Source organism: Saccopteryx leptura, chromosome 3 (assembly GCF_036850995.1).
Source record: "Saccopteryx leptura isolate mSacLep1 chromosome 3, mSacLep1_pri_phased_curated, whole genome shotgun sequence".
In the NCBI taxonomy this organism is placed as follows: Eukaryota; Metazoa; Chordata; class Mammalia; order Chiroptera; family Emballonuridae; genus Saccopteryx; species Saccopteryx leptura.
Genome location: NC_089505.1, coordinates 4,814,917 through 4,839,422, shown reverse-complemented (window position 1 = coordinate 4,839,422; position 24,506 = coordinate 4,814,917). Strand labels below are relative to the sequence as shown.

Here is a 24,506-nt window from a genome sequence, read left to right as displayed (position 1 = left end):
CTCGGGCCCGCACAGGCGCACTGTGGCCACGCACTCGGGCCCGCACAGGCGCACTGTGGCCACGCACTCGGGCTCGCACAGGCGCACTGAGTCCCCAGGCTCCGCGCATTGGTTTTGCGCCCTGGCCCGCGGGAGCTGTCCCTCTCCCCCAGGGACCAGCGGGCCTGCGGGGGCGGGGCGGCCGCTTCGGGGTGCGGAGTGCTGACTTCCCTGCGCTCCTCCCCTCGGCCTCCCAGGTCTACGACGACGGGAAGTTCGTGTACCTGGTGACGGAGCTGATGCGCGGCGGGGAGCTGCTGGACCGCATCCTGCGGCAGAGGTGCTTCTCGGAGCGCGAGGCCAGCGACGTGCTGTGCGCCATCGCCAAGACCATGGACTACCTGCACTCGCAGGGGGTGAGGCCCGCGCGGAGGGCGCCGTGCGCCCAGGGCACAGCGCGCGGAGGGACCAGCACGGAGGGAAACGCATGAGGCTGTACCCCACCCCCACCCCTCCCAGGCTTCTCTCTGCATCACAGTGTCTCTTAGGCCAAAGTCACCTGGGCACGTGGTGAATCGGGGGCGAAGGGAGCAAATCAAATCCACCTGGGTCACTTACAGCAAAAACCTGGGTCTGATTAAGGGAAATGTTAGAATTTCTCACGCTTGCCCTATTTAAGCTTGAATTTCTTCACCAACGCAAAGGCACATTGTTGATAAACGTGACAGTCCCACCGAGGTCCTCAGAGCCCTCGCTACAGTCCAGGGGCTGTCCTCAGCTCCTCTCCGTGCAGTCCTACACTCTGATGACCCACTTCACAGATGAGGACAGTGGTGCACGGACAGGTTAAACATCTGCCCCGAGTAGCACACGAGTGAGGGACAGCCGGTGCTACTGGACACTGCCTCCCAACTCATGTTCTCAGCGGCAGACTCGGCCTCATGGGGAGGGGAGAGGAGGGCTGGTCCATCCCTTCTGGGATGTCTCAGGAGACAGGTGTCCTTCCCTGGCCAGCTGTGTGTCCCTTCTGGGATGTCTCAGGAGACAGGTGTCCTTCCCTGGCCAGCTGTGTGTCCCTTCTGGGATGTCTCAGGAGACAGGTGTCCTTCCCTGGCCAGCTGTGTGTCTGTGTGTGTGTGTGTGGCCAGAAGCTGTTGAAATGCACTCATCTCTGAACAGGAGTGTTCCTCCAGGACCACACAGTGGGTCCTCCTGCGCGGTCACCGTGGTCTGGGTCCTTCTGTTTGTCACCGTGGTCTGGGTCCTCCTGCGCGGTCACCGTGGTCTGGGTCCTCCTGCGCGGTCACCGTGGACTGGGTCCTCCTGTGCGGTCACCGTGGTCTGGGTCCTCCTGGTGGTCTGGGTCCTCCTGGTGGACTGGGTCCTCCTGTGCGGTCACTGGGTCCTCCTGGTGGTCTGGGTCCTCCTGCGCGGTCACCGTGGTCTGGGTCCTCCTGCGCGGTCACCGTGGTCTGGGTCCCCCTGTGCGGTCACCGTGGACTGGGTCCTCCTGGTGGACTGGGTCCTCCTGTGCGGTCACCGTGGTCTGGGTCCTCCTGTGCGGTCCCCGTGGTCTGGGTCCTCCTGTGCGGTCACCGTGGACTGGGTCCTCCTGGTGGACTGGGTCCTCCTGTGCGGTCACCGTGGTCTGGGTCCTCCTGCGCGGTCACCGTGGTCTGGGTCCTCCTGCGCGGTCACCGTGGTCTGGGTCCTCCTGTGCGGTCACCGTGGACTGGGTCCTCCTGTGCGGTCACCGTGGACTGGGTCCTCCTGTGCGGTCACCGTGGTCTGGGTCCTCCTGCGCGGTCACTGTGGACTGGGTCCTCCTGCGCGGTCACCGTGGACTGGGTCCTCCTGGTGGTCTGGGTCCTCCTGGTGGTCTGGGTCCTCCTGTGTGGTCACCGTGGTCTGGGTCCTCCTGTGTGGTCACCGTGGTCTGGGTCCTCCTGTGTGGTCACCGTGGTCTGGGTCCTCCTGCGCGGTCCCCGTGGTCTGGGTCCTCCTGTGCGGTCACCGTGGTCTGGGTCCTCCTGCGCGGTCACCGTGGTCTGGGTCCTCCTGTGTGGTCACCGTGGTCTGGGTCCTCCTGCGCGGTCACCGTGGTCTGGGTCCTCCTGGTGGTCTGGGTCCTCCTGCGCGGTCACTGTGGACTGGGTCCTCCTGGTGGTCTGGGTCCTCCTGCGCGGTCACCGTGGTCTGGGTCCTCCTGTGCGGTCACCGTGGTCTGGGTCCTCCTGTGCGGTCACTGTGGACTGGGTCCTCCTGCGCGGTCACCGTGGACTGGGTCCTCCTGGTGGTCTGGGTCCTCCTGGTGGTCTGGGTCCTCCTGTGCGGTCACCGTGGTCTGGGTCCTCCTGTGTGGTCACCGTGGTCTGGGTCCTCCTGTGTGGTCACCGTGGTCTGGGTCCTCCTGGTGGTCTGGGTCCTCCTGCGCGGTCACCGTGGACTGGGTCCTCCTGTGCGGTCACCGTGGTCTGGGTCCTCCTGTGTGGTCACCGTGGTCTGGGTCCTCCTGCACGGTCACCGTGGTCTGGGTCCTCCTGCGTGGTCACCGTGGTCTGGGTCCTCCTGCACGGTCACCGTGGTCTGGGTCCTCCTGCGTGGTCACCATGGTCTGGGTCCTCCTGTGCGGTCACCGTGGTCTGGGTCCTCCTGGTGGACTGGGTCCCCCTGTGCGGTCACCGTGGACTGGGTCCTCCTGTGCAGTCACCGTGGTCTGGGTCCTCCTGGTGGTCACCGTGGACTGGGTCCTCCTGTGTGGTCACCGTGGACTGGGTCCTCCTGGTGGTCACCGTGGACTGGGTCCTCCTGGTGGTCACCGTGGACTGGGTCCTCCTGCGCGGTCCCCGTGGACTGGGTCCTCCTGTGCGGTCACCGTGGACTGGGTCCTCCTGTGTGGTCACCGTGGTCTGGGTCCTCCTGGTGGACTGGGTCCTCCTGTGCGGTCACCGTGGTCTGGGTCCTCCTGTGCGGTCACCGTGGTCTGGGTCCTCCTGCGCGGTCACCGTGGTCTGGGTCCTCCTGTGCGGTCACCGTGGTCTGGGTCCTCCTGTGCGGTCACCGTGGACTGGGTCCTCCTGTGCGTCACCGTGGTTTGGGGACACAGCAGCCCTTGCCTGGTGGTGTCTGCAGGTTTGCTCATGGTTTAGTGAGCAGGTACTAGAGCTGGACCCACGCTCTCTTGTCCCTGCTGACAGGTCCTCTGTGAACCAAGCCGGCTCCCACGTGTCCTATGACTCCACTCCTTGTCCTCTCGCTGGGTTGTCCAGGACAGTGGACGCTTTCAGGTCCCAAGCTCTCTGCAGGCACAGCACATGTCCCTGCAGCCGGCCTCTGTCCTCTTCAGAAGGAACTGCTTTGTGCCCTGACCAGCCGCTTGGCTTGGAGGGGCGGCTGGCCCTGCCATCAGCACAGCGGTGCTGACCCCGCCCTCCCTGTGCCGGGCAGCGGCACCTCACCCAGCACAGCGCAGCTCCGGGACTTGGGGTGCCGCTCACCCCCACCCCTGTGTTGGTCACTGCTCTCCCGACACCCAGCCCTGCGGGACCGTGCTGGGCACAAGGGAATAGTGATCTTCATGTCCGTTTCCCACACTCACCACATTTCCTTTCGTCCACTGGCCCCTAAGCCATCCCCTCACCGTGCAGAGCTGCCTTCTCAGATATGCATTCACTGTCCGAGGGGTGTAGACAGGCCCTTGATGTTGAGTGTCCGTGTGAGAGCGAGGAGGGGGCTCTTCTAAGCCTGGCGCCCCGGCTGACTGGCCCCCACTGCCCGGTCTGCTCAGAGTAAACAAACCCTGAGTAAGCCCCACCTCCCTGAGCGCTGCCCCCCACACACACACCCTGCTCTCCCGCCCTCTCCCTCCGTCCTGGGCTCCCAGGTTAGGCGGACTCCTCCTCCTGCCTTCCCAGGTTGTCCATCGAGACCTGAAGCCGAGTAACATACTGTATATGGACGAGTCCGGGGACCCTGAGTCCATCAGGATCTGTGACTTTGGGTTTGCCAAGCAGCTGCGTGCCGAGAACGGGCTGCTGATGACGCCCTGCTACACGGCCAACTTCGTGGCCCCGGAGGTGAGGAGGGCCCCGGGCCGGCAGGGGGCTGGCGTGAGGCAGAATCTCGGCTCCGGTCAGCAGTAACATCCAAGAACAGAAATGAATCAGAAAAGAGTCGGCCAATGACCTTGCTCCAACACAACTCATCCTGTCATGTTATTTGCTACCTGTCCATAATAGCCAAGAGGTAGAAACAACACACGTTCATGGCCACATGGGTGAACAGGTGCGGTCCATCCATGCAGTGGAATACTACACAGCCCTAAAAAGGAGGGAAATTCTTGCCCTGGCTGGGTAGGTCAGCTGGTTGTGGCGTCGTCCAGATACACCAAGGTTGCAGGTGCGATCCCCGTCAGGGCACATATAAGAATCAACCAATGAATGCATAAGTTAAGTGAAATGACAAATCAATGTCTCTCACCCCCTTTCTCTCTAAAAAAAAAAAAAAAAAAAGTCAATAAATTAAATTTTAGTTTATAAAAAGGAAAGAGGGAGATCCTGTCTCAAGCTACAACACCATGCGCCTTGAAGACATTCTGTGAAGTGAGAGGAGGCGAACACGAGGGGATAATGCTGTCTGACACCTGGACTAGTCAACTTCCTAGAGACAGAGAGTGGATGGTGGCTGTCAGGGCCGGGCGGGGCTGGGAGCGAGTGCTAGACGGGCCAGCGTGTCGGGCGGGGCTGGGAGCGAGTGCTAGACGGGCCAGCGTGTCGGGCGGGGCTGGGAGCGAGTGCTAGACGGGCCAGCGTGTCGGGCGGGGCTGGGAGCGAGTGCTAGACGGGCCAGCGTGTCGGGCGGGGCCGGGAGCGAGAGCTAGACGGGCCAGCGTGTCGGGCGGGGCCGGGAGCGAGAGCTAGACGGGCCAGCGTGTCGGGCGGGGCTGGGAGCGAGAGCTAGACGGGCCAGCGTGTCGGTCTGGGGCAACGAGGACGTCTGGAGAAGACGGTGCTGGCGGGTACACAGCAGTGTGGGTGTACTTAATGCCGCTCTTAAAAATGGTTAAGATGGTAAATTTTGTGTCTAATTTGCCATAATAAAAAAGAAATGCTTCTGCTTTAAAAATGAAATTCTTCCAGCCCTGGCTGGTGGCTCAGTGGATAGAGAGCATCAGCCCAGGGTATGGATGTCCTGGGTTCAATCCCCAGTCAGGGCGCACAAGAGAAGTGACCACCTGCCTCTCGCCCCTCCCTCTCCCCCTTCTCTTCTTCTTCCCTTCCCGCAGCCAGTGGCTTGGTTGTTCCGAGCATGTCAGCCTCAGGTGCTAAAAGTAGCTCGGTTGATTCGAGCATCCACCCCAGACAGGGGTTGCCAGGTGGATCCTGGTTGGGGCACATGCAAGAGTCTGTCTCACTATCTCCCCTCCTCTCACTTAGCAAACAAACAAACAAAAATAAATGCTTCCTTCTGTCTCTGTCCTGTATCCGGCAGGAGCTCTGCCCTCTGAGGATGCTGGTCTTTGGGCAGCCCTGTTCAGCACGTTAGTGTCGCTTTAGCTTAATAAATGACACTCCTTGTTCCCCACGCTGCCGCGATCATTGTCCCATTGGGAAGTTGAATTGTCTTCCCCACGCACTTACCTGTCACCTGTTCTTCCCCTCCAGGTCCTGAAGCGGCAAGGTTACGACGCAGCGTGTGACATCTGGAGTCTTGGGATCCTGCTGTACACCATGCTGGCGGGGTAATGCCGACCCTCAGATAGCGGCCACCCCATGAGGCCATTCCTGCCTCTGGGGCAGAGGCCGGATCCCAGCGCCTGTCCCAGGGCACAGACGCGGGCAGACCCTCCGACTTCCTCCGCCCCTCTCGGGAGGACCGAAGAACAGGCTAGGGGGTGTAGCCATGCGTTTTCTTTAGTAGAAGATCTATCCAGAATTAGGGGGCTGGGCTGCAGACCTCAGCTCACCCACGGGACCCCCCGGCCTCTGGCCACATGACCATGTTCTCACCCCCGCACGGGGCCGCTCCCTGAGGAGGCCGGGTACCTTCACTCCTTCCCAGCAGCATCTTGAAGAAGGAACCGGCATCCCAACGTTGCCGTTAGAACCACACGCAGTGCCTTCCTGGGGGCGCCTGTACTGATGTGTCACAGGGTACACGAGCGGTGACAGAGCAAACATGTCACTCACGAGGCCTCAAGCACCGTACACGCAGTTTATATTTGTGCGTGTCCCTGCTGAGACCCCTGTGCTTCTACCCATTTTGCCCTTGAAGCTCAAAAAATTAATTTTTCAAAAAACCCAGAGTTGATAATAGTTCAACCAAGGGTCTAGCGAACACTTACTTCAAACCTCAGGCTCTCCTCTGTGATAGTACGCTATCTCCATGGAAACCAAATCTCCAGGAAAACCACTGGAGCACCCAGTCACCAGGGAACCCAGAAATGGTCCAGGGAAGCCCACCCTGGGCCCACAGCACCCTCCTCACCGGCCTGTCGGCCCCTAGCGCTGACCGAGCCATTCCCCAGCAAACTGTCGCTCTATTTATATCACTGTCACTTATTTATCAAGAGTTTTTCCCCTCAAGAAAAGGGGAGGGAGTGCCACGTTAAGCAGTAAATTGTGATGCACCTTGGGTCCTGGATTTGGGGCGTAGCGGGGAAGGAAGGCTGCGTTGAACCACAGAGGCAGCATTCCGTCGTGAGCCTTACGGAAGGTTATGAGACGGAAGCTCATCTCCGTCAATCCTCTCGTCACTCACGTAGGTTCACCCCCTTTGCGAACGGTCCGGATGATACCCCCGAGGAGATCCTGGCCCGGATCAGCAGCGGGAAGTATGCCCTCTCCGGGGGAAACTGGGACTCCATCTCCGAGGCGGCCAAGGTGAGGGCGCTGCCTGAGTCCTCCTTCCGGAGGTGTGGGAGCGCTACAGTAACCATGTGGGAGCGCTACAGTAACCATTTTATCAGTGACAGAGCTCGAGGACGCCTTTCCTATGAACAAGAAACATTGTAGCCTCGTAGATTTCTTTTTTTTTTAAGCTCCTCATTTAAGCCTGACCTTTGGTGGCGCAGCGGATAAAGCGTCAACCTGGAAGGCTGAGGTCACCGGTTCAAATCCCTGGGCTTGCCTGGTCAAGGCAAATACAGGAAGCAACTATTAAGAGCAGATGCTTCCTGCTTCTCCTCCCCTCCCCCCCACATCCCCTCTCTCCTAAAATCAATAAATAAAACCCAGGTTGCTCAGCTAAAAATGATGTTTGGCAAGAATATGTCCTAGCACTTTCCAGGTTTTCTTCGGGTGGGGTGCGTCAGGACCGGTAAGACGTAGTATGTGTACGGAGAGACAGAGACGGGGAGAGGGGTCATTTGTTGGAAACTGGCTTTGCGTGGTTGTGGAGGCCCCCAGGACCTTGCTGAAGTCTTCCTGCGCTGTCCCCCCCTGTATGCTCCCCGACCTCCGACCCTGGCACCCCCTCCTCCCTGTGCTCACCCTGCCACATGCCCCCCGCCCTCCAGGGACAAGCAGAGCCTGCCCTCCGCTTGTCCTCACTGAACCCACACTCGGGAGGTACTGAACCCACACTCGGGAGGTACGGAAACGTATTTCTTTGCAAGGAGATCTGGGTGAGGTCAACACAGGTCTCTGCTTTCATTGTCATCACACTGGATACGAGAACAGAAACACTTCCAGGAGGTGTTTATTTTAAGAAGTTACCAAGATTAATGTCATCCCCTATTAAAAGGCATCAGTTTCTCTACGGGGGAAAAAAAAAGGTACCGTTCTAGTCTGTAGTATATCCTCGTTGTGGTTTACAACCAGACATCTGCTGGGGACTTCGGCTTGACCCCGTGCGTCCTCCGGAATTCCTTGATTCCGTGTTGCAGTGTGGGGAACGCAGACCAGGGAGAAAGCCTGGGTTTCCGTCATGGGCCTTCCTTGGGCATGGGGTCAATCGCTGTAAACGTCAACATATTCACCTAAAACCTAGGGACAGTGACACGCACCCTCTTTCCCTCAAGGACGATCCTGACGACTCACACGAGCAGGTGTGTGAGCGCTGTGCAGACGCCCCACCACGGTGGTGATTGCACATGTGTGTACACGCATGTACATGTCATGCAATGTGTACGTGTAACACGGAGCTCTGTGTTTTACCAGCGTTAGGTGTTTTTATTATTGCTTTACAATCATATGATCACATCGTGTCTATGGGACAGGAGTCTGTGGGACGTATGTGATGTTTACAGAGGGTCAGTTCCGCGGCTGGTGATGACGTGTAGCAGATCTTTGTGGGTCATCCTGATAAAAATGTCGCTCCGTACATTGTTGTGAATTGGCTCACTATCTGGGGGACCTTTATTATTTCAACTTCTCCCCCTGGGAAGGTATCACCTTCACTAAAGTAGCATTTCAGTAACTTGTGAGCATTGTTATATATCTCCATGTTTGATTTCTTTTAGAATTAGAATCTTTAACACACTATAAACCTGTGAGGGTAAAAACTTCAAAACCAGTCAGTCACATCCTTGTAACCTGAAAATAAGTATTTGACCCCAAAATGCATAGAGTCCCTTAAGAACCGTGGTTGAGTTTTGCCATGGGGGGGAGAAAGGGGTTTTGCTGGGGAGGCCCTGTGAGCAGCTCAGACCACCCCCTTCCTGTCCTGCCTTTGACCTTCCCCACAGGACGTGGTGTCCAAAATGCTGCACGTGGACCCTCAGCAGCGCCTGACAGCGGTCCAGGTCCTGAAACACCCGTGGATTGTGAACAGAGAGTACTTGTCCCAAAGCCAGCTCAGCCGACAGGACGTCCACCTGGTGAAGGTACTTACGAGCATGAGAGCCCAATGGTGGGGGTGGGCCCAGGAAGGGTTCTGTGGGGTCGCCCCAGTAGCCTAAAGACTCACAGTGTGCAGAAAGGGGGCCGACCACGGGTCCAGATGAGGATCCCAAGTGTGCGTGTGTTCACATTTCATCACATACGTGCAGTCACACACAGGACTCTGAGTCACAACTTCTGTTAACATGGCGATCAGCTTCACTCTGTGTGTGTGTGTGACAGAGAAAGAGAAAGGAAGACACAGAAATTAGAGAGAGAGAGAGAGAGAAAGAGAGAGGTGGAGGGAGTGTCTCATGGCTGTGCAAACTCCCCGTCCCCAAATCCTCAATTCTACAAACTTCTCTAACAGCCCAAGCAGCAAATATTTTAGGCGTTCAGAGCAGATGTCCCTGCCTCACTCAACGCGACCCCTCGCAGCACAGAAAGACCCCTAGACAGCAGGTGCGTGGACAGGCGTGGCGACGTGGCAGCAAAGCTTCATTTATGAAGAGGGCGGTCACTGGCCCAGACCGCTGGCCCTGCCTCCCCACCCTGCTCGCCTGTAATTCTAATGGATTTATTTCCCCAGCACAGGTAGCTCAGAATCGGGCTCCGCCTCTTAAATGTGTGTGTCCCGAGACCCAGGGGCTGTGAGAGACGCCGAAGGCTGTAGACTGAGCGCGGGTGGGCACACGGGCCACATGCTGACCCCAGCCCTCAGCAGGAAGCGCTCACCCCCAGGGATCAGACGGGGTACAGCTCGTTCTGTGCACGTTGGGGTAGACTCGCCATCCGACCATCCCCAGCCTTAGTTTTCCTGACCTTGGAGAAGGACGACCTCTGGGTCCCTGCAGTCACGCGTCCTGGAGCGCCCTTAGAAATTCAGGCGTGTCTGGTCACCTCCGTCGTGACTCAGCGAACCAGATGAACGGACTTGGGGGTCCACACCGCAGAGCCAGCAGGCTCGGATTCACTGCCAGGCGGTGACCCTTGGCTCTGGGCCTGGTGTTGGGGTCAGCCATGGGGGATAAACCCATCCTACGGGGTCAACTATGGAAGTCACCCGCCACGTGAGCTCACGAGACCGCTGGCCGAGGTGTTTGGTCCCACCCTGTACGCCTGTCCACAGCGTGCCTGTCTTAGCTTGCAGTTCCACTCTGCTCCTGCGGCCCCTTCATCTCAGCAGGATGTGAGACCCTGCACCCGGCACAGCACTCAGAAACAGGACACAAGCACCAAGGCCTTCATTCCCCAAGTGACCTCCATCAGGGCAGGCGCCTCTCCCGGTGGCCCCGTTTTGGGGGAGGACCCTTCCTCTGAGTAGTGGGGGGGCGCCCTGGCCTGCAGGGCTTGGAGTCACCCAGTTAGGAGAGTCCAGTCTAGACCAGTGGTTTTCAACCGCTGGTCTTTGGTTGACCATTGGTCTACACCAGTGGTTGGCAAACTGCGGCTGGTGAGCCACATGTGGCTCTTTGGCCCCTTGAGTGTGGCTCTTCCACAAAATACCACGTACAGGCGCTACCTCGATGAGGAATGTACCTACCTATATAGTTGAAGTTTAAAAAATTTGGCTCTCAAAAGAAATTTCAATCATTGTACTGTTGAGATTTGGCCCTGTTGACCAATGAGTGTGCCGACCACTGGTCTAGACCATCCTGAAGACTCAGACCTGCTGCAGTTGCCCAAGTTAGTCCGAGCTCCTCCAGAGAGGCCAAGCAGAGGCGGCCGGGCCCCGGGCTGGTGCGAGTGTCCCTGTCACAGACCCGGCGGGCCCAGAGCAGGTCGGCCGTCCTGCTGGGAGTGGGAGGTTACTGACCTCAGCCTAGGGCCCTGTGGGAGTCTGGAATATTTACCCCAAGTCAGCAGCACAGCCCAAGGCCAGCGTAGGGTGGTAGTGGACAGGGTGGTGAGACCCTGAGCTCACCGCACTTGGTGTCTACAGGGGTCTCATCTCCCCCACCGGCCCCCAGCCCCCAGCGGGAGCGCGGCCCCGTGGTCACGTGGACAGGGTGGTGAGGCCGTGAGCTCACCGCACTCGGTGTCTACAGGGGTCTCATCTCCCCCACCGGCCCCCAGCCCCCAGCGGGAGCGCGGCCCGTGGTCACGTGGACAGGGTGGTGAGGCCGTGAGCTCGCCGCACGCGGTGTCTGCAGGGGTCTCTCCTCCCCACCGGCCCCCAGCCCCCAGCGGGAGCGCGGCCCCGTGGTCACGTGGACAGGGTGGTGAGGCCGTGAGCTCGCCGCACGCGGTGTCTGCAGGGGTCTCTCCTCCCCACCAGCCCCCAGCGGGGAGCCCGGCCCCGTGGTCACGCGGTCTGTCCCTTGTGTTGCAGGGCGCGATGGCGGCCACCTACTTCGCTCTGAACAGGACCCCTCAGGCCCCGCGGCTGGAGCCCGTGCTGTCGTCCAGCCTGGCCCAGCGCAGAGGCATGAAGAGACTCACGTCCACGCGGTTGTAGCACAGCGGGACCCACGACGTCCCCGCCGCACGGGCGCCAGCCTGGGACCCCGCCGCGGGCGCGGCCCGAGTGACCACAGGCACCTTGCTCCGTCTGCACGTCCTCGTTCAGCCCGAGAGGGTCTGGGCGGCGCCCTCCCGAAGCCTCGCTCTGCCCGCCTCGCCGCCTCCTTCCCCCGCAAGCCGCAGGGGCTCGGCCACCACAGCCCCCGTGCCCAACGCGGGCGCCTCCCGGCTCCGCAGCCGCTTGCCGCAGTTCACGCGGACGGACACGTCTGCACTGACCAGGACGGTCTGACCACCCCCCACCCCCGCGCCTGGGTCACCTCTCCCACACGTGGTCCCTTTCATGTGTCAGAGGGAGCGGTTGTGGCCGCGCCTTCCTGGGAGAGGCCGGCTGCGAGGTCCCCGGGCTGCTCGCCCCTGCAGGGTGACAGGACGGGGGAGCAGAGCCCGGTCCCCTGAAGGGTGACAGGACGGGGGAGCAGAGCCCGGTCCCCTGAAGGTAAAACCCAAAAAGCCTTGTCCTGTGGCCACCGTGGTCCCGACGGAGGCTCTGCGGCAGGTCTCAGTGGAGGAGCCCCAGCACCGGCCTGCGGTCGGCCTTGGTACCACATCTTACAAGAACTGCCCGTTGTCCCCCGAAAGGAGCGGGGGAGCCCGAGCCGCTGGCCCCTTGTCCCCGAGGGCCTCGCGCCCGCCCCCAGCATGGGGAACAGAGGCCCCTGGTGCTGGTCAGCTGACAGCCGGGGTCCGCTTCCCCACAGCAGTGGGTTTGCCTGGCTTGGTCCCCTCCCCCACCCAGGGAAAAGCTGTGACCCCCAAGACCCTGAGCCGAGTCCTCCGTGTCGCTCCCCGGGAGGCAGGAGGGGCGGCCGGGAGACAGAAGCTGCATTATTAGTAGAGAGGTGACGCGCTTTGTGGAAGCCGTGCCGCTGGTTCTGTTCTGCTGCGGGCGCTGTCCCCGCGGTGTTCAGTGACGGTCAGTGTGTCCCCGGGGTGTGCCGTCCTTTGTTAAATAAGGTCGTGACTGGCTCAGCCCTCCGCCCCGTCTGGAGGAGAGAACGTGTCCCTCAGTCCCCAGCCTGTCCCCACCCCGGGGAGCCACCTCCCAGGCCGCAGGAGAACTGTCTGCCACTCGCCAGCCGGTCATCTGTCCCTCCGCGCTCCGGCGGGGCTGCGGAAGCACCTGTCGGTCACAGCCAGGGTCATAGCCAAGTTTTCACTGAAACGGCGAGATGTCACTGTGTCTTTCGTCCCTTGCTCTCAGCTCACTCCAGTACCTGACACACCCACATGTGCCACTTTCTGAAAAGTTGCCCCTTAGCTCCGTCTGTGCTTGTCAGTCAGACCTTAGCAGGTGAGCGTAATTATTCCACACAGCGCTTTGTTTTTCCCAGAACAAGACATATAAAAGGTAGGGACAGAGCCTGCACCTGTTCCCTGAAACCCCCTGAAGCCTTTCTTGTCCTCTCCATAGGAAATGCTCCCCCGGAGCTCAGATGAATTTTTCCCACAGTCATTTTGCTCTGGTCTGAATTGTTTCATTTACTTGTTAGAAACAGGAAAAAGCAGAGGCCCCGGTCCCAGGCTTTCCCTCTAGACAGCGACCAGAGTCAGCGCGTCTGTTTGCTGCCCACCCACCCCACCCCACCCCCCGCAGCTGCCGCGCCCTCGGCCTGGCTGGGCTGCGTGGCCTGTGGCCCTGAGCTCTGACCTCAGGGGGCCCGACCTGGCTGGTCTGCGTGGCCTGTGGCCCTGAGCTCTGACCTCAGGGGGCCCGACCTGGCTGGTCTGCGTGGCCTGTGGCGCTGAGCTCTGGCCTCAGGGGGGCCCAGCACTGAGGGACTGAGGTGCGAGGCGGGAGCATGTGTCCCTGCTGTCATCGTCTCTGCAGCGTGGTGAGTGCGGGCTGACTCCCAAGCTGTCGGCTCCAGAGGGACCCCTGAGGCTCACATCACCCCCACCTGGTCCTTCGCAGGCAGGGGACATGTGACCCTGGAGGCCCGGCTGCCTCTCCCTGCTCCGCCGAGTCTGTGAACACCTCCGTGTCCTCACCCTCGTCCAGGACAAAGTGAGAGGCAGCCTGTGAAGTGACGATACCACAGTGGAGACCAAGCTTCTAAAAGTGAGATTGTGGGTGGCCACAGGGTCGGCGTCTGCACGCGGCGTGACAAGTGTCTTCACTGTGCCCTTGCGGGGCTCCCCTCGCTCCCCGACACGCTCCGTCGGCCTCACACCGATGACAGAATGTCACAGAGCCCCCCCTGCTCACACACAGAATCACACCCCCTGGATTATAAAACCACAGCGTTTGTCATGAGAAAACTGAGCCCCAGACCTCAAGCCTCTAACCCGCCTCCAAGTGGACCCTTCACAACACCCTTGGGTGTCACCACACCCTGGCCGGCATCCCACGGGTGTGCGCACTTTCAAGACACCCCCACCCACGTCAGATGGGCGAGAGCGAGAGAGATGTCACTTCTGTCCTTAGGTCAGGCTGTCCGGGTTCCGAGCGAGCTTCGTCCGTGTTGCCGTTGGGGAGGCTGTTCGGCTTCCTGAGTGACACACGCTCTCCTGTCACCCAGTGTTGTTCCTTACACGGTGTTGTCCCTGAGGCCGCGAGCTGGGACTGTCCCCAGGGCCCCTGGGGTCTCTCTGGTCCCCCACCCCGCGTGCTGCTGTCCTTCACCCCCGCACGGTCATGAAGACTCTACAGAACAGGGCCTGGGCGGTGAGGAGGAGACAGAGGGGACACGGGTGTCCCGCCCGCTCGGGAAGGGAGCGATGTCTCCGCTCCGCCCGGACCTGACCCAGCACTTTGTTTACAAGCCGCGTGTATGTTTACGGGCCTTTCTTCCTTCTGTTCGCGCTTCCGGTCTGTGTGAGAGCCGGGCGGCCACTGTACAGGTATTTATTATGCTTTCCGGACTTTCTGAATAGATTTTTTTTTAAAAATAAACGTGGGTTTTATGAAGTGTAACCTTCCTCTGGCGTCGCGTCTTGGGTTTCCGGTCTTGTTGCCGCTCAGTCTGCAGATGAGCTCCTGACTCCCCGGTCCTCCGGCTGCGGTCACCTCCGCTGCCACCAGCGGGCACTTGACGGGGGCGTGGGGCCGATCGCCACCCGCTCCGCCTGACAGCCGCGTGTGCGCGTGCATGTGCGTGTGTGCGCGCTCCACGCAGGGCCCCGTTGCGCAACCGGACGGGGCACTTGCAGGACAGGGGCCTGTCCGTGTTGTTAGTGAAGCAGGAGGCCGGCCAGTGACCGCTGGGAGCCGTCCCTCCGCCCCCGCGCACCTTCCTGCGCACCCGCCCCCACGCCCCCTGCCCCCGCTCACAGCCCCGCACCCCCCGCGCACAGCCCCGCACCCCCGGCCCTGTGCACCCCTCCCTGCACACCTGCCCCCGCGCACAGCCCCGCGCCCCCCGCGCACAGCCCCGCACCCCCGGCCCTGTGCACCCCTCCCTGCACACCTGCCCCCGCGCACAGCCCCGCGCCCCCCGCGCACAGCCCGCACCCCCGGCCCTGTGCACCCCTCCCTGCACACCTGCCCCCGCGCACAGCCCCGCGCCCCCCCCTCACAGCCCTGCACCCCCGGCCCTGTGCACCCCTCCCTGCGCACCGCTCCCGCTCACAGCCCAGCACCCCCCCCACCCCCGCTCACAGCCCGGCACCCCCGGCCCCACGCACCCAGCCCCGCGCCCCCCTCCCTCGCTCACAGCCCCGCACCCCCCAGCCCCGCGCACCCACCCCAGCGCACAGCCCCCCGCCCCGGCTCACAGTCCCGCACCCCCGGCCCTGTGCACCTGTCCCCCACACACCTGCCCTGCGCCCCGGGCCCTATGCACCTGTCCCCCACGCATAGCCCGGCGCCCCCCCCCGCCCCTCACACCTGCCCATCGTTTCTTTATACAGAAATAAAACAAGAGGCTCTGCTGTGTGGGTCATCTGCTCTCCCACCTAATTCTTCCTCCCACATGGTCAATACTTAACCCTCTGCGTCCGCAAGTGAGGGACACACAGACCGTCCTGCCCTGGTCTGGGCACTGCCCCAGCAGAACAAGGGCCTCTCCCTGCCACCCCGAGACGCCTGTCCGGCAGGAGCACTGACACCACGGGGAACCACGGGGCCAACCATGAACACAAGGAACTCCACCTCCGTCTCACCTTTTAAGATCAGAGCCCACACAGCAGGCCGCGTGAGTCCCCCCACACGTCAGCTCCCCGCGCCCCCAGGCCTCAGGGCGACAGAGGGGCCTAGGGGGGCGGTGAGCGCACACAATGGGTTTATGACACAGCTGCCCCCCCCCACTCAGGAAACCCCAATCCGTTAGTGCCGCCCTTTGCCCCAAAGCATGGTGTAGTCCAGGGGTCCCCAAACTTTTTACACAGGGAGCCAGTTCACTGTCCCTCAGACCATTGGAGGGCCGGACTATAAAAAAAACTATGAACAAATCCCTATGCACACTGCACATATCTTATTTTAAAGTAAAAAAACAAAACGGGAACAAATACAATATTTAAAATAAAAAACAAGTAAATTTAAATCAAGAAACTATCCAGTATTTCAATGGGAACTATGGGCCTGCTTTTGGCTAATGAGATGGTCAATGTGCTCCTTTCATTGACCACCAATGAAAGAGGTGCCCCTTCCGGAAGTGCAGCGGGGGCCGGATAAATGGCCTCAGGGGGCCACATGTGGCCCGCAGGCCATAGTTTGGGGACCCCTGGTGTAGTCTCTATCTTCCCGGGCCGCACTGTGCCAACGTCTTTGAGAAGATCGGCGAATGCCAGGCCCGTGGGGAATCACCCACCCACCAACAATGAGCTGCTCCAGCTATGTCTGCTGTCCCCAAACGCTGAACTGACGACAGTGTCATCTGAGAGGCCACCGGGGAGAGGAGGCCAGCCCATGCGTGGGCTGCTGCCTTCATCTCGTGGGCACGTCAGCTGCCGACCTCAAATGCATCTGAGGACAGAAACACCTGTTTTCTGTGGGTTCGAAAACAGCCCGCCACACGCCTTTCACTCGGAAGATCGTGTGTGAGTGCTCACCTTCATCTGGTCCCTTGTCCTAAGTAAAGCCGACCCAGAGCTTCACTGGATCCACTTCCCTAGATGCTGAGCACCAGGTCAGGCCGGTAACAGAGCCGTGACCGGGGCTCCTGGCTTCACATGCGGCCCTGCGGTCACCAGTTCTCGGGCCCAACACCCCCTCACACACATCCTATCAGGCCTGTGACCTTCCAGGTAAAAGGAGTCTAACCTCGTGTTTGAGTGGATTCTAACAGCTCGAGACTCGGGACCCAGAATCAGAGACCCCAGTGGGTCTGGCTCTGCTGCCCGCAGGGGTGGACACGTCCCCATTCTGGTTCACTCACTTCTGACATATGTCCAGTCTGGGTGGATGCTTGTTACTTCACTCCCACGAGGGAAGACGGTAAACAGACGCGCAGCCTGGAATCAGTCCTCAGTGCAGCGGCGGGAGGAACCCACGGTTGCTGAGTTACGGCCGAGCTTCCAGCTCAGACGCATCGTGCGGCAACGAGCTCCACCTGTGTCCGTGTTTTCCCAGAAATTCTACCCACACGCTTCTCCCTCCGGAGGGAAGAGGGCTCTTAGCTCCCCCAGAGTTTCCGCTCCGGACTCGGGGACTCACAGGACACTGGCAGCTCGGGTCACGTGGACACGTGTGTCAGAGCCCACAGGCTTTCAAACTCGCTTCTTCATCGTGTCTGACTATGGGCGTTCTAGTCCTAAACAGCAGTTGAAAAGGTAAGTGTTCATACCAAAGAAAACTTTAAAAAAAAAAAAAAAAAAAAAGGAGAGAAAGAAATAGAGGTCAAAATTAGCTTCTTTGTACAAATTGAAAAGATGTTTTTAGAGCCGTAGGTTTTGCTAACAACATACACTTGAGCCGATGGACAAAATGTCTTCACTGAAACTCAGAACACGTCCCAGGAAACCAGCGTCCCCTAGTACCCAGACTAAAAGATTCCTCTGTGAACAGTCATGAAAACTGAATCTCTGACCCCTCAGGAAGATTGAGGATAAAATAACAAAGTTTGACCTCACAGCAACCCAAGGGGACTCAGGGACCCACCCTCCAAAATCCCAGTGGGGTCTTGGGATTTTGAGTGGCTGCCACCTACTTGGGAGGGAGACAGCCCTCTGGGACCACTGAGCCCACTGGGACCACTGGGACAGCCCAGGACCTCTGGGACTCCCTGAGGTCCTGATGGCCTTGCCCTGAACTAGTCAGGAAAGATGTCACCGTGGAGACACTGGCCCAGCTGTTCCTCGGTCAGACAAATGTTTATCGACACCATCCCTTCTCCAGGCAAGGTGACGAGTCAGACACTGGCTCCTGAAGCTGCCTGCCCCCCACCGGCTTACACCCCAGTGGGAGGAGAGAGAAGCAGACGGCCGGTAACTGTCAGCCTGGCCTGTAGGAAGGTCTGAGAAGAGTTGGCTTGAGCTGACATTCTGAGGGCACACTCCAAAGCAGGATCTCAGCGGATTGAGAAAACGCTCGGGAATGGCGGTTTTGTGGGGTTTTTGATGCGTTCAGCGTCAGAGGAGAAAGTGTAAGGTGCACGGGACCCACTGGTGGTGGGGGTCAGGGAGGCGGGAGGGCGTGCAGTGGGAATCTCGAGGAGTGGAGAAAAGGGAACACAGAGTTTCCTACTGACGAGGACAAGATGGTTATGAACATCGGCGGACGTGGAGATGGTGTGCGGGGACCGAGATGACAAGGAGGAGCTCTGTGGTCTCGAGTGCTGGTGGCTGAGTGTGCCCTGAGGGCTCTGGGAAAGAAAGTGACTCCCACGTCACAGGCGTGTCATCCCGGGCGACTCCCACGTCACAGGCGTGCCATCCCGGGCGACTCCCGCGTCACAGGCGTGTCATCCCGGGTGACTCCCACGTCACAGGCGTGCCATCCCGGGCGCCTCCCGCGTCACAGGCGTGCCATCCCGGGCGCCTCCCGCGTCACAGGCGTGCCATCCCGGGCGCCTCCCGCGTCACAGGCGTGCCTCCCGCGTCACAGGCGTGCCATCCCAGGTGCCTCCCGCGTCACAGGCGTGTCATCCCAGGTGCCTCCCGCGTCACAGGCGTGTCATCCCAGGCGCCTCCCGCGTCACAGGTGTGTCACCCTAGGTGCCTGTGAACGGTGGACAGGGATTGCTGATGGCACAGATCGACCTTTGCTAATCGTGACTGCTTACCATCACCCGCCCGGTTAGGAATTCACGATCAGATCACCCTGGGTGGTCACTGTCAGCCACTGAGCTTGTCAGGTTGATCACAGATCCCGTTTTGCAGTCTCCAAGTCAGTGGCATAGACGATGTGGCCTGGCAGAGGGCTGTGGGAAGTGAGGTGGGCACCGTGGGCTAATCCGGACGGATCGGAAGAGGCGCCACTGGGCCCACGCCAGGGCTGCAGGGAAGCCCAGGAGCCCGATTCTGGTCACGAGTGTGTCTTCAAGTCATTTGGTGAAGTCCAGCGGGCAACCCCCCCCCCCCATCCTCCTTGTTCAGCTTGCGCTTCGAGGAGGTTCTGCACCAGAATCTTCGAGTCCCACGCTCGGCCGACACGACACGGTGGCCCGAGGGGTTCTAAACAGGCCTTCGGTGTGCTCAGAGGAGCGAGATGGCCTGTGGGCAGTGGGGGGAGGGTCACATGATTTGTTTCTTCTTCCCACAACGTCATCGCCTCCTCTGGAAAGTGCAGTCCGTGTGCCTGCAGTTGTCACTATCTGCCACCAGAGGGCGGCGTCAGCTCCCTCCACGCGGGCACTTGTCACGATCTGCCACCAGAGGGCGGCGTCAGCTCCCTCCACACGTGCACTTGTCACGATCTGCCACCAGAGGGCGGCGTCAGCTCCCTCCACACGTGCACTTGTCACGATCTGCCACCAGAGGGCGGCGTCAGCTCCCTCCACGCGGGCACTTGTCACGATCTGCCACCAGAGGGCGGCGTCAGCGCCCTCCACACGTGCACTTGTCACGATCTGCCACCAGAGGGCGGCGTCAGCTCCCTCCACACGGGCCCTGGGCACCTGCCCCGGTCGGAGGCTGGCTGTGCTCACCTCTGCACCCCGAACCCTGCACCCGCTCCGCCCGGTACCCGGGGTCAGTGTGCACCAGGAGAAAGTCCGGGAGTGGCAGCAGTCAGGGGGACCCTGATCCTGGCTCCCTACATGCCCAGCAGGACGACCTCCCTGGAGCTTTCAGAGAAACTGTGTGAGTGAAAAGTATGCTCTGCCCTTCTTGTAAGGGGCCCGCCCTCCTGACCTCCTCTAGACCTGCTCCCCAAGGCCCCCTCCAAACACCATCACCCTGGGGTTAGGAGTGAACAGACGCACTGTGAGGACACACTCACACCCATCGCACCCCCTCAGCTGTGAGCTCCTTGCTCGGAAACAGTAACGCACGGTTACGATGTCAACGAGGTCCTGGGTTGACCCCCTTGCTGTCACTGCCGGCAGGAGCCCCCGCGTGTCGGGGTGTCGGGGTGTCCTGTGAGCAGTCTATGCACCAGCTCACCCGGCTGGTGAGGGAGCCCCCGCGTGTCGGGGTGTCCTGTGAGCTGTCTGTGCACCAGCTCATCCGGCTGGTGAGGGAGCCCCCGCGTGTCGGGGTGTCCTGTGAGCAGTCTATGCACCAGCTCACCCGGCTGGTGAGGGAGCCCCCGCGTGTCGGGGTGTCCTGTGAGCAGTCTATGCACCAGCTCACCCGGCTGGTGAGGGAGCCCCCGCGTGTCGGGGTGTCCTGTGAGCAGTCTATGCACCAGCTCACCCGGCTGGTGAGGGAGCCCCCGCGTGTCGGGGTGTCCTGTGAGCTGTCTGTGCACCAGCTCATCCGGCTGGTCAGGGAGAACACCCGCTAAGGCCGTGGGGAAGGTGCCACGGGGACGCCTCGCATGGACTCTGGCCATTTCCCAGTCATGGGGGGCCTGGAGCTCCCTTCCCCAGGACCTCCTGAGGGCAGTTCGAGCTGCCACCCACCGGCCCAACCTCCTGCCCTCCTGGTCTGTCAAAGCTCCGCTGTCTCTCCACCCTGATGTCTCCCTCCTGGCTCTCGGTGTAGCCTGGCATTGACTTTGTCTCTCAGCCTGTTTTACCTGTCAGACTGTGATCATGGACCAGTCCTCACCTGCTGTGTTGGCCTGAGCCCCAGCAAGCGCCTGACCTCTCCCGGGCACTCTGCACTGGCTGGGGGGGGACGGGTGAGACTGAGCCTGGGACAGGAGGGACCACAGTGCAGAGACAGGGTGGCAGCCCACACGCAGACCTGAGCTACTTTCACTTATCAGAAAACACCCCCTTTTCCCTGCCCCCACCCCACCCCACCGCACCCCACCTGAGAGCCCCTGGAAAACGTCATTCTGGCCTGACCAGGCGGTGGCGCAGTGGATAGAGCTTCGGACTGGGATGCAGAGGACCCAGGTTCGAGACCCCAAGGTTGCCAGCTTGAGCGCGGGCTCATCTGGTTTGAGCAAGGCTCACCAGCTTGGACCCAAGGTCGCTGGCTCCAGCAGGGGGTTACTCGGTCTGCTGAAGGCCCACGATCAAGGCACATATGAGAAAGCAATCAATGAACAACTGAGGTGTTGCAACGCGCAATGAAAAACTAATGATTGATGCTTCTCATCTCTCTCTGATCCTGTCTGTCCCTGTCTATCCCTCTCTCTGACTCACTCTCTGTTTCTGTAAAAGAAAAATAATAAATAAATAAACGTCATTCTGACACTCAGGTCGAGCATGCGTGAGGGTAGAGAGCACCTCTGCTCAGCAGCTGGAAGTCACCGTCATGGTTCGCATGCCAGCTCGGCGCTGAGCCGCGTGGGGACCCTCATCTACGGGCTCCTGTGACAGGAATGTGGGATGGAGTGTCAGTGTGCTACTCCTTCCTCCTGAGGGGATCTGTGTGGCCGTGCACAGAACACAGGGAGGGGGACAGGATGGCGGGGAGAAGCCACACCGCTTCCCTCCCTCGCTCTGGCCACGTCCAGAGTCGCTTTTACAGCCACTGCAGCCAACGTCCCCTTCGGGCCAAGCGCCCCAGGACACGGGGGTTTGTGTGAGCCATGCATAATTCTGTCGGGCCGCGTCCTTTGTTCTGAAGCATAGGAGCCGGCCAGAGATGAAGGAGGAAGACGACCCAAATATCAGCTTTCGGAAAGGCCCTTCCGAACCGCCACGCCGGGCCCGGTGGCCCACGTGGAAGCTGCCCTGTGGTCGAGTCAACAGACTTCACCTAGTCAAAGTTTAACCCAAACTTTGGGTAAAAGATTTCCGAGGAGGCCCACTGACCTTCGCCTGTGCCTCCCTGTCCCGGACTCATCTGTGTAAGAGGGTCACAGTCCCAGTGTCATCACTGCCCCCACGCCAGAAGTCCGCCAGCTCCTCTAAGCTCCCTGGCTTATGTCCCGTTGGGAAACGTGCCATCTAAGGCCTTGACAAAGTCCATAAAGTTCAAGTTTCCACACTTTGGCTTCAGGCTAAGAAGAGATACCACTGGGGGAGGGGGGGAGGGCTTGCCAGGGGTGACTTAGATGAGGGGCACCGTTGCCTGGGCCAGGGCGACACGGGGGTGGGGAGGCGGCAGAGGGAAGGAGCCACCAGCCACTCACGGGGAACAGCGGGCAGGCCCGCCCCTCGTGTTCATTAAAAGAAGATTCACCTTCATTAAAAGCATGTTAAGCCCATGTGACGTACGCAGAACAGACGTTCATTTTTCGACTGCCTGACACATCATTTAGATTGAAGACCAGTTATACGAAAGTGAGTTAAAACGCAGCTGACCCACTCCACTGTGGAAGGGGATGGGAATGAGTGAAGACCGCCGGGCTGCATGGGGGGTGAGCACCTCCCAGGCCAACACCGGACGTTCAGATGCAGACAGACACACATTGCCAACCCGGGGCCCGGAATACAGGAACGTGGAGTGGGTACACTGGAGTCTTGGAGGGTGTCAGCTAGAGGCGAGAAAAATCGCTTCCATCCCAATGAACAGCGCTCCGGCTATGTTGGCTGAAAATTGTGAGATATACTGGAATTTAAAAAACAAACAACAACAACAAAAACAAAAGATACTCTGTTTCAATTACTGCTTTCTTCCAGAAGGGAATACATATTAAACACATTTGCATTCCTTTTTCTGAGGCAGACACTCTGAGGGGTTGTCCCCGGATGGAGTTTTAAAATTGTTCAGCTAACATATTCAAGGGCTCTGACTCGCCAAGGTCGGTTCATGAACTATTGGAAGAAAGCAAAGCCCGGGAACGTGGTGAGGACGTTAGCCAGTGCTTGTCACCGCAGTCCTGGGGGAGGTTCACAAAGATGGACTTGGGCTTCACCTCCCATTCAAGAACTTCTTGACATAGAGGGACCATTTGCCAAACAAACGTTGGGTGGTCGAGGATGAGAGGCGCTGGGCTTGGCTTCTACTCTGTGTCACCCTGCACATGAATGAACTACCCCTGAGGCTGATGAACTTCCACAGGTTATTCGTGATCTGGCTAGACAGGGAGGAGAACCTGTTTGCAATTGAAACTTTTGGAATACACATCAGTGACCATGATTTTATAAACATGGCTTACAGGGACAGGCAGAGAGCACTGAGTAATGATCTATGCTAGAGTGTTGTGTAAATTAGTGCAAATTTACCCCCCAATGGAGGAGGTGCCATTCAACTTGTGCAACAGTGAACCTTGGGATTCACAGTTAACACAACCCGGTTGCCACAAGGGGAGGTCAATTTACTTAACTTGCCCCGATGTCATTTGGAAACCGATTCTGCTTTTGCTTCAAAGTAAAATCTTCTGAAAAGAGATGAGCTTAGGTCTGTCCATGTGGGTGGACGTTAAAGGAAAATGAGTTTCGGGGGTACTCGATTCAGTTTGGGGAATCTTTTCAATATGTTTGGGAGAACTCGGGTACATGAATCTACTTTTTTAAGCTGTAAATTCCATGAGATTTAAGTGCAGATAGAGCTTTGCCAGTGACAGTTTGGTACCTGAGTTGAGATGAAGTGTAAGACTAAAATTCACACCAGATGTGGAAGACGTAAAATGAAAAGAACATAAAATATTTCAATAACAGTTTTTATGTTGATTCCATATTGAAACAACACCTTTCTGACCTGTGGTGGCGCAGTGGATAAAGCGTCGACCTGGAAATGCTGAGGTTGCTGGTTCGAAACCCTGGGCTTGCCTGGTCAAGGCACATAAGGGAGTTGATGCTTCCAGCTCCTACCCCCTTCTCTCTCTCTCTGTCTCTCTCTCTCCTCTCTAAAAAAATGAATAAATAAAATAATTTAAAAAGAAGAGGAAAAAAAAAGAAACAACACCTTGGATACATTGCACTAAACAGACTACTAAACAGTATCCACCTGTTTCTTTTTACGTTTTCACGTGGCTACTAAGAGCCTAACATTCTGCACGTGGTTCCTGTTGTGTTTCTCCTGGGCTGTGCCCACTGGATAGTCAGTCCCTTCTTCACGCCGGGGTGTGTGGACCCCAGGAGTTCGGACGTCCCGTTGTCCTCTCTCGTGTTCTGCTCCCTGGACACGCTTGCGTCTTTGGGTCCTCTAACCCTTTCGTTTCCTGGGACCTAGAGGTGGAGCTACAGGCTCACTCGGATTCACGTCCGAGATGTGGGGTGAACGGTTTCCTGCCTCCCTGCCCCCCCCCCCCCCCGCTTGCCCCGGTGCTGTGTACTTGGTGTTGCAATAGCTCCAGGAGGTACCACCACTGAGGCCATGAGCTGATTCTTCCTGGTCAACAGGCGTGTAATCCCTGGGACGGCCGAAACTGTTCTTCTGAATGTCCCTTCATCGCTAGGCTCTCTGAACTAGTTCATACAGATCAGTGCCCACTACCGAGTTCCTGAGGCTGAGGGTGGTGGTGGGGGAAGGTGTGCATCTGAGAATCTGCAGGGCATTCCTCTGACACCTCAAATTTCAGAATCACTGATCATGAGAGAAATAAAAATATTTGGCAGCAAGACAGAACACAGCGAGATCCGGAAGCCTGCTGTCACACGGAGGGGGGGGGGCTGGGGGGGGGGCAGGCGAGGAGGAGGAACATGTCTCCTTTCTCCATCAACCTGGCAGGAGCCATTTGGTTTTTATGCAAGAAGCCCTTCCGTGTCCATCCACCCACCTCCTGGGTTGACAGGAGAAGGGGAGAAAATGTTCAAGTGCCTAGTGGTCAACAAAAGGTAGCTATTAATATTAATAATT

At 59.2% G+C, this 24,506-nt stretch overlaps 1 protein-coding gene across 5 annotated transcripts in view; it reads left to right on the top strand.

The window, feature by feature from the left end:
- Nucleotides 1–12,878, top strand: part of RPS6KA2 (ribosomal protein S6 kinase A2) — a 242,493-nt gene extending 229,615 nt beyond the window's left edge. For all 5 annotated transcript variants that reach the window (XM_066372859.1, XM_066372863.1, XM_066372864.1 and 2 more), the window contains 6 exons: nucleotides 237–395; nucleotides 3,894–4,055; nucleotides 5,643–5,719; nucleotides 6,743–6,860; nucleotides 8,666–8,803; nucleotides 11,131–12,878. In XM_066372859.1, the coding sequence (XP_066228956.1) occupies nucleotides 237–395; nucleotides 3,894–4,055; nucleotides 5,643–5,719; nucleotides 6,743–6,860; nucleotides 8,666–8,803; nucleotides 11,131–11,256 (780 nt within the window). In that variant the 3' untranslated portion in view covers nucleotides 11,257–12,878. The remainder of the gene's footprint in view (nucleotides 1–236; nucleotides 396–3,893; nucleotides 4,056–5,642; nucleotides 5,720–6,742; nucleotides 6,861–8,665; nucleotides 8,804–11,130) is intronic.
- Nucleotides 12,879–24,506: the final 11,628 nt, after the last annotated feature.